The 10,193-nt window shown below is 39.8% G+C and overlaps 1 protein-coding gene across 5 annotated transcripts in view; it reads left to right on the top strand.

Moving 5' to 3' along the window:
• Window positions 1-10,193, top strand: part of lrp8 (low density lipoprotein receptor-related protein 8, apolipoprotein e receptor) — a 194,126-nt gene that overhangs the window by 144,600 nt on the left and 39,333 nt on the right. For all 5 annotated transcript variants that reach the window (XM_034081089.2, XM_034081093.1, XM_034081090.2 and 2 more), the window contains exons 10-12: window positions 6,151-6,322; window positions 9,286-9,510; window positions 10,043-10,161. In XM_034081089.2, the coding sequence (XP_033936980.1) occupies window positions 6,151-6,322; window positions 9,286-9,510; window positions 10,043-10,161 (516 nt within the window). The remainder of the gene's footprint in view (window positions 1-6,150; window positions 6,323-9,285; window positions 9,511-10,042; window positions 10,162-10,193) is intronic.

Raw genomic sequence — 10,193 nt, 5'->3', positions numbered from 1 at the left:
ATTCTCACACTGTGGGATATTGTGAAGCGGGAAGCTCGCTTTGTATGCAGGCCTTGCAGAGCAATCTGTGCAAAGATAAATATTTGCCACCTTTTTCTGCAGTCCTCACTAATGAAAAGTTTGCAGCCATCTGCTTCTGCTCCCTCTGGAGTGTCACAGAAAGGATGTTCTGTGGGGAGAGGGCCTTCCCGCACACTGAGCAGGGCCTGCGTAAACACTCCGAGCAGTGGTTTGAATAGAGATGAAATCTGGTCCTTTAAGCTAAACCAGGCAAATTGGTCCAGTTAAATCTTGAAGTAAAGATCGACTTCATCCTGTTATTTACACCTAAAACCCGACAAGCTCCATGTTGTACTTCATCAACAATTCAACCAACTGGAGATAACAATTCCTGCTACCAATTACAAAATAGAGCTTTTAATATTTACTGAAGTTATGATACATTTGACTTATATTTTTAAATATCTATATTTAGCAGAGCTGAAAACAGAATTTCAGTGCTATTGCTAATTCGAAACGACATGTCATTTATTTTCACTTGAAGGGTACCTAAATAGATATGTATAAGTAGAAATAAATATTTAGTACATACAATGTTATGCATTTTACAGGAAACATTAACTTGCTCTGGCAGTTTCAATGCCTCATGACCACCCATTTACCTGAAGTGGGAATGGAACCATTCACTGATTAAGATACACAGTAAATTAACTTTATTTGTGGGGAAAGAGGGAGGAAAGAGTGTTACCAGTGATTACCACCATCAGTCTTAGGTTGAGTCATTATTGGATCAAGTGGTCTGGTAATGAGAGAGCTTGGAGCAGAAGACAGGACCTCACTCTTAAGTTAAGTGGCATAAAAACCACCATTGATTGCTTCATGCCTCTCTGTGTGAATCCTTATTGCTCTAAGGCAGCACAAACAGTCCTTGTCAGAGGCCAAGACATTTGTCAGAGGAGAAGAAAGGCAGGAGGAGGTTAAAAAGAAACATGGATGGACGGATGCATTGTTGGAATGTCTTTCTGCTCATTGAGGTGATGTTGAGAGAGTTGATAGTGGCACATGTCATAGCGTGCCGAAGGAGATTTGAAATGTGACAGGATTATTGAGGTTTATGTAGTCAGAGGCACAAATAGAGATAGGAACATAAATAAAAAGATGTTTGCTTCGTGAAGCTGACATAATGTGGACATAATGAAGCCGGATTTGCCTGTGAACTCATTCCTAGACGCAAGTGTGCACACATTCACATTCATTAACATGGATGAACACTTTGAGATTCCGGTCACACAAAGGAACACATAGTTATTTCGAGTAGTCGAGTTATGGTTCGTGCACATACACTGCCCAGAAGGAGTGTGACATTCTGTGATAAGATGTGACACGTGCCAAGTGCCAATATAATTTGCACTGAAGTTCAGGCTTTTTCTATCTCGGAGGCTCACAGAAAAACACTCGTAGTTTAAATGCATTAATTAAATAATAGTTTTTCTTACTGCATTTTCCACTTGTTTGTTGTAGTTGGTGCAAGTTGAGCCTGTGTAGATAATTGAATAAGATAACCTTTTCTCTTTGCATTCTCCAATGTACAAAGAATGCATTCACACATGGTTTCATGCTCTGCAGATTAATTTCTGAGTAATACGTAACTCTAGCCATGCTAATTCAAATTAAAGTACTAGATCTGTTCCCTCTCCTCAGCTGGTATTTGTGAATATGTGTGTGTGGTGGTGTTAGTACATGGCAGCATCCACAAAGTACTTGAATAAAGACTTGCTCTGTCTACACTAATTAAACATATTGTTTTTTTGTGTTTACACTTTATGGTTTTCATGCCACACTTTCATGCCATCAATTTGAGCTATTGTTTTATGTTTAGGACAGAGCTAGACAGAGTGTGGGAGTTTACAGCAAGTATCAGAGGGATGGATCCACACAGGCCGCAGTTTCTTGACAAGTTTAGTCTTCTCTCATACATAAATTAGAGTTGAAGCCAAATTGACTTTGACAGGGCCAAGACCGAGAAGGAGAGGAATGAAAATATGAATGCATATAGTAAACATAAAGTGAAATAACACCTCGACCCCATTCCTTAACATATAACAAGTATGTCACAACTGATCAATCAACACAGAGAGAATTACTGCAGCACAAATTCGAGAGAAAATATTTTGCCAGTGTCTAAATAAAATCAAGCAGTTCAATTATTCTACTAGAGAGCAAACTGCTGTCATAAACAAATATGTATATATTAATACAATTGCTTATTGTTCATGTTACTGCAAGGCAAATGGATATAACATATATTTAATAATCTTGTTATTATATTGAAAAAAAACACATGCTGCAGATTTAAAGTGTCACACAAAATAATGGCGCTCCTAACTGGTTTCATTAAAAGCACCCTTATGAGAAAACGATGGAACTGATAAGTCATGGTAAGAACTTTAGCAAACTCATGAGCAGTTGTTTTTGGGGCAAACGTTGAATATTTTATGAATGCAGCTAACTTTTTTAAATGTTTTCAAATAAAAGTTTCTAAAATGTTCAGGCAGGAGTGAAGATAAGGATGAGAAAGATGTGACGGCATGAAAACAATACAGGTACACACACACACACTGGTTGATAAAAGCAGGGCGCGCTGTCACATCGATGCTGAGGAAATGTACAAACTGCCTGTGGACCAAAACTCTTACTTTTCGTTGTTCGCTGTTGTTTCCTTATCTTGTTCCTTGTTCTCTCATCTACAGTGTACTGCGGGCTAACCACAGTGCCAAGAGCCGTTTGAGCACACACTTGACAGTTTGAGCACACACTTTTCAAAACTGGGTTTAAAGCAGTGGTCAGATTTACCCCATTGTCAAATTATTTTGCCATGGGACCCAAGACGTTGTGGAGCACTGTCAAACCTCATCTCAGAAGTTTTTTTCGCAGTTTTTTTGCTTTTAATATGCAAGCACAAAACAATGTATTCCGTCTTCCTTCAGGAATATTGGTATCAGAATCAGAATACCTTTATTAGTTTATTAGTTACATTGTTACAGCAGAAAAAGAGCCACAGACAGCTTCATGTTACATATGTTACATACAGTATGTTACATGCATTAAAAAGTACTAAGTTAAAAAAAAATATATGATATATAATACAAAATAAAAAGTTACACAATTTACAAAATACACATCCTGTAACAGTTCTTAGGATTTAGCAGCCAGGTATATATTGCACAGTTATTAATGGCATATATATATATATTGCACATATAGCACATATTGCACATCATTGGATGGTATTTAACAGCAAGTAATGAATGCTTGTATATTTCCAATACAACTATATATATTTATCGTATAGTTTCTATCTGTCATTCTTTCGGTGACCTATCGTATTTTATAATGGTCTCCAAAACCACCAACAACAACAGCATTTATCTTTTGAAGACTCTGACGACCCACCACATATAATGAAGGGTTGCTTTGTCATGAACATGCTAGCAAGGTGGATGACTTTTGACAGAATCAATCAATCAATCAATGTTTATTTATATAGCCCAATATCACAAATGTTACATTTGTCTCAGTGGTCTTCACAGTTTGTTAAGAAGCTTAATGTCTCTCCCTGCTTCAGCATCTATTCAGCATTACATAGCAAGGTCAATTATGTTTTAACGAGCATGGCTGACCTAGACATGTGTTTCTACTCCCAGACGTAACATCATCCTAATAATAACCTCATCCAGTGTTGGCCTGTTCACACTGGCTGCAACTAGACATCCCCATCATCCTGCAGAATGTCATGCCTTTTTCTGACCGGGTCAGAGTGACCTTTCCGTCTGTCTTGGGTGTTTTCATCTCCACAACATAAACATCTGCTTGGTTGCAAATTAAATGAATTCTCCTTCTGTGCCGGACAGCAATTCCCAAGCCTGAAATGATCCTTTTCCTCTGCTTTATCTTAATTGGCCAATGGGCAGAACGGCCATGAACTAGCAGAACAGATTAAAATGTATCATGGGGATCCTATACTCTGTTAGGAAATCTGACAGTTGCTTTGCAGGGATATATTGAGGAGAGATAATAATGCACATGTTGATGCTATGTCATAGCTAGAGGAAAACAGTGAGTCAGCTTTGTTTCAATTTGAGAAGGACAGATTGCTGCAACAACAGAGTGATGAGTGATAAGTGATCTGAAAAGTGTGTCGGGGGATTTATGAAAGACAGGTCCATTTCTGTTCGTATTAATGCATACTTTAAAAATGTTCTCCCTTTTCTCTCTTCCACCTTACCCATCTGACTTTCTTTCCCCTGCTGTTATTAGATGAATTTATTTACTTTCTACCCCACAATTACATAATGTTCTTCATTTCACCATATCTTCCTCCATCGCATTGCTTGTGCCTGTCTCTATCTTGTTTCGTTGCTCTCTCACTCCGTCTCCCCCTCTTTCTGCTGGTGAAAATAATGATTTCAAACCTAGCAGTCAGAGGAAAATGATTGGAACCAAACAGTAGTACAAATGTAATATGTTCTCTCTGTGCCGTAGCCTATGTTAAACCAGGGCTGAGGAAACCTATTTAGGGATGGTTGGCTCTGTGTGAAAGTATGGAATTGTGTGCGTGTGGGCGTACCTCAGTGTGACTGTTGCCCAACTCTGTTAGGCGGCATTTCAGCTTTACTGGACAGTGTGGAGTGGAGAGAAACATGACTGATAGGGTAGAGAAGTGAAGATGAAGGGAAATAGATGAATGGGTATCTGTGTAGGAGACAGAAATCCTGGACAACAGCACTGTTGAGCTAAAACAAAGATAGTTTTTGAGTGTCTACCATATGCAGGAATGCAAAGTAATTGTTTGTGTATGTATGAGGTTTGACCTTGTCAAATGCAGGACATGATTTCTAATGCTCGACTCACGCTCACCTATAGCCTGCTGAAAAATGTGCCCAAGGTAACTGATGTGCCAGCCAACAGCTCATACTGAACCGAACCTCGAAACACTTTTGACAAGCTGTTCTAAAAATAGAACAATGTGTCATGTCTAGTTTTTGGTGAACTTTGTCCACCTGCACATTGTGCTTCATTACATCACCCAGCTGCAGAACGCACACTCAAATTCACACAGTAAACACAAAGACCTTTTCAATGAGTGTCTCCTTTTTAACGTTTCTTTGCTTTGTTTTTTTGCTTTTTACAACCCTATTTATCTCACATCATGTTCTCTCTTCGGAATAAGAATAAATACCCGACAATAAACATGGTGTCTTTTTATAACAGTGTGTAGGTTTTTCACTGCTAAAGTACATCTAAAGGGGGGAAAGGGCGAGTGAACACTGATTGATTTTGAGGTAACAAACACAGAGCTGTGATATGTAAATAGAATACAAATGGTGTCTTAAGTTGCCGGTACAGCAAACACTCGGTCGACCTCTGACCTTAACCTGTACCCTGGAACAGCTAGCAGGTGAAGGAAGGTGCTCAGCAGATCTGATAAATCTTTTACGAAAGGAAGGGGTTAAAGTTCACTAATGTATTCTATCGCTGGGCCTTGTAAAGTCTGTACGATCTTTTTTAATGGATCCAAGGGCAAGGTTTGCCATTGCCAGTGACTAATAATAACATCAGCATGACTGCATAAAACACTATTTTATTTCATATCACCATTTCTGGCAATGTTCATGTCTTGTTGACGTGATAACAGCAATTGAATAGCATCAAACTGTACTGCCAGTGAGCTGCATTGGTATGAAGTCAATGTGACCTTGTCTGTTTCAGTCTCAGGAACGGTATGGATTGAATTACTTTAGCGAATATTCAGATATGCAGGTTAACCTTTCAAATACCGGTTTGGGTGTGTGCTACATTTTATATATCATCGTCAATATCAGCAAACTGTTCCTCGACACAGATACACCAGCTATGACTGACGGTTTTTCAAATGGCCCCTGTCTTGTAGGGAGTTGGTTGAAAATGATAAATGTGATCTCTTTCGGGGTTACAATAGTAGGTTAATGGCTGTCAAGGGTCTCCATACATCTCTTGAGATTTGCAACCAATCTGTCCCATTTCGCCAATGTAAAGGTGTAAATAAATGGCACTTATTCTTCGGCAGACTCGTACATTGTTGTGACGTGAATGTCTTTTCTGCTCCGTCAGGAAAAAGTCCGTACCTGATGTTCACCAACCGCCATGAGATCCGTCGCATTGACCTGCTGAAGAGTGAATATACACAGGTTGTCCCCACGCTGAAGAACGCAGTGGCCCTGGATGTGGACGTGTCCATTAACAAGATGTTCTGGTGTGATCTATACCATCGTAAAATATACAGGTATACACAACACACTCAGACATACACAGACACACCATTAACCTTACATTATGATTTGTTTAGTATTTGAACTCACATTGAAGCCTATAAAACCACTTTGCTAGATTAGGACATTAGGTGTTAAGAATCACATTATATTCTTGTACGTCAGCCATTCTGTCATTCATTTGTCCTCTACCTATCCATCTTGCCTGCTTCAAACTGTCACACCTTCTGGTAGCAAGACCCACCTGGGGGGGGGGGGGGGGGTGTGTGTGTGTGTGTGTGTGTGTGTGTGTGTGTGTGTGTGTGTGTGTGTGTGTGTGTGTGGTGTGTGTGTGTGTGTGTGTGTGTGTGTGTGTGTGTGTGTGTGTGTGTGTGTGTGTGTGTGTGTGTGTGTGTGTGTGTCACACCTGGAGGGCTGTGTCATCTGTCAGTAAAAGGTGGAGTTCTTTGTCCTTCAAGCACAAACAGTATTTGCACACACAGAATTACTGGTATTATTATTTTGTGTGTGTGTGCCTATGCGTCACCCCGAAGGCTGACAGGTTGTGGGAGGGGCCTTCTATGATCTCAGCTGAGCCATATGCTCTCTCTAATTTCGCTGCCTCAATAATCACCACCATTACTCAGTTGCATATAGACACACGCACATAAGAATACTTCCACACAGACCCAGTTGTACTCTCAAGGGCTTATGACGGAGAAAGGACAAATTAAGTAATTCATTATGATAAGCTTTGTTAGAATCATATCAACACACAAAGACACCTTAAATGGGCAGCAACAAGTGAAATGTGTGCAGGTAGATCAGCTTGAGTTGATGTTGGGTGTGTTTTTTCTCCCTGCTTTCCTTTTTTCATTCAACCAAGAGCATTAAAGTATATCATCGGATCAGTGCATTTATGCTGCAGAATGTGTGACGTCCGCTCCTTTTTGTAGCTCATAAGCTCCATAAAAATGTCATCTCCCTATTAAAGGCACAGTGCCCTCCACATTCACAGCTTTACTCATTCAGACAATAGAAGCCCTGGATGAATAAAGTGCTTCACTGCTTTGCAGAGGGAACTTCAATCAATCCTTTTTGCAAAGAGAAAACTCACAAAATAGCTATGGCTTTGTTCGTAACAGGTGCTATTTTCAGAAAAAGTCCACTGAGATGTATTGTAGGTGCTATAAATATATATTTTGCCATTTGGATTTCCTGGTTTGATTTCTAATGGTCTAGGCACAAGAAGTTCATCGCTGCCTCCTGCCGAGTAGCATTTGTATGTCAAGTTTGAATACGGCTTAAATTTTACAATAATTCAATCAAAAAATTCTGTTTTAAAATTAACATTGTTGTTCTTTGTTCATCTCTAGTATGTCCTCCTGTTTTAAAAAGCTAAATACCTTGAATCTCAAAGCTAAGGATATGATTGATTGCAACTTGTACTCAAGCATTGTACCTTTTATCCTAGTACTTTCTCTCTGCAGAAATAGAACAGAAATAGCTGTTATTTTCAAAGTTATTCATCCTCTTTGCCCCTCATTCTAATTCATAGTGATTAGCAAGCTACGGGTCGATGACTTGTTAACTTCCGTCTGTGATGGAGATGTCTGCAGTAAACAATAATACATCCAATTAAAGATGCAATCTGCTCAGTGGGTTTGGACTCATCAGTCTCTGTCTTATTTCTAACTCCAGTCTGCCCTCCATACATCCCTCCAACCTGCTCATTCTAGTTCATCTGAATGTGTGTAATTAGAAACAGGGATGTCATGAGAATTGCGAATATTCTGTGAAATAATTCCTTTTCTATGCCTTATATATCTACAACAATCTGTACAATAGGGTGTGTAAGGAGTAATTATGACGTGATTATTTTATTGAACAAGGAATATTATGACTTTCATTTCAAACACAGGAGTTTATATAGTGTAGTATATTTACTTGATCACGGATTCATCCGTCTCCATTTTTCTTCAGCCCTCAATGTAATTTGCTGCGTGTGAGACAGGTGTTGGATCCATGTAATAAACCCTGACACGTGAGATAGATTATCCATCACAAGACAGCAGCAGGCTAACTTTCCCCCCATAGATGAAGATGTCTGAGGCAAGGCCTTGCCCATTAACAACACAAGCTGCTTCCAAGTCCCAGCTCATCCATCTCCTTCTCATCTTCTGCTCCAACTACCTCGCCAGCCTTTAGTTAAGCTGCTCCTCCTGTTTGCACTCATCGGAATTCTGGTTCTTAAACGAGACATTCGTTTTCCAGCTTTCCAACAAGGTTGTAGTATTTTTATTGTTGTATAGATTCAAAGGCTTTATTGTCATATGCACAGTATCTATAGTGTAGTTATGGCCATGAAAAGCCTAAGTCCCAGGCTCCTCCGACAATGTAACATAAATATATATATAAGAAAGACATTTAGAAGAAACAGAGTAGTAATAAAATAGTGCAAGATAATAAAGTAATGCAGATGAAGTAAACTATATAGATGTCAAAGAAAATACAATAAGCCAAATTGCAACAGAATATTGTAAATGACAGTAGATTAAGGTAAAACCAAGTATAGCCCTCATGTGAAGGAAAATTCTGTCATACGTTCAAAGATACTAAGTGTAGAAAAGGAAAAAATAAAAGCAGAAATGGGGAAAAAGAAGATTGGACGGACAACAAGTGGAATGCAAGAGGAAAATGGCGAGAGATTAAAAGACAAGCGACAGGAAAACACAGGGAGAGAAAAAGAGGCAGGGGGTTTTATAAGATACTTTCAGATAAAGACCTAGTAGTTCTCCTTCAGAGGAGCTGTACAATACTATTTCCTCAACATGTGAAACTAAGTCTCAAAGGCACGTGCTACACTCCATCTAGCAATATAGCAAAGTACAACTTGTGTGATTTTCTTTCGTCTCTTTTCCGACCTGTTCCTAAATCATTGGGTATTTCATGATTTCCACAACAGTGACTGACACAACTCTTTTCTACCACCCTTCAGTGCTTACATCAACAAGGCCAGTGACCCATCACAGCAAGTGACTCTCATCGACTCGCTCAACTCCCCCGAGGGCCTGGCCGTTGACTGGGTCCACAAGAACATCTACTGGACCGACTCCGGCAACAAGAGCATCTCCGTCGCCACTGGAGACGGCAGGAAGAGAAAAGTGCTGATAGCCACGGAGCTGAGCGAGCCGCGGGCCATCGCAGTGGATCCACACCAAGGGTGAGCTTTAGGCAGATAGACAATGTGCGAGAAGATGGCAAAGTCCATTTTTACTAAACCGTGGCAACACCATGCCTGCACCCATCTGTTAGATTGGGCAGCTCGACAATTATTTGGAAATACGACAGGACTCTTATCTGCCTCTTTCCCTTTGTCTCGGATGTCTTCAGTTCCCCAAAGGGCTCTTTTTACAACTCTACAAAGCTAGACTAGCATGAAATAAATGCAAAAGAAGCCCAGCTTTCATTAACACACACACATTCGTAAAAGTGATCCAATTTTCCAGTTTTGCTCAGTATCTACTTTATTCTAGTGTCTTCAAGGCCTGTTTCAGAATTAAAGCAATTTGATTTTGTCGAGAAAATGAGATCAAGAGTCAGGCAAGGACATTGTGTGATAGAGTACAGTACACCGATTGAGGCGCATAGTTATATTCAAAATACTCACTATGACATTGCACATGAAAAACCTAGTGACTGCCACTGAATTGTTTCCATCTATATGTAACTGGTTTGTATTTGTCTCTCCACAGATTTATGTACTGGTCAGATTGGGGAGATCAGGCCAAAATCGAGAAGGCCGGGATGAATGGAGTGGACCGACAAGTCCTGGTGTCTGAACACATCGAGTGGCCAAATGGAATCACCCTGGGTAAGGAAGAACATCAAATATGCAACTTTAAA

The sequence above is a fragment of the Pseudochaenichthys georgianus genome, chromosome 4 (genome assembly GCF_902827115.2).
Source record: "Pseudochaenichthys georgianus chromosome 4, fPseGeo1.2, whole genome shotgun sequence".
Classification (NCBI taxonomy): domain Eukaryota; kingdom Metazoa; phylum Chordata; class Actinopteri; order Perciformes; family Channichthyidae; genus Pseudochaenichthys; species Pseudochaenichthys georgianus.
The sequence above is the reverse complement of the archived record's forward strand: the minus strand, read 5'-3'. Positions and strand labels throughout refer to the sequence as shown.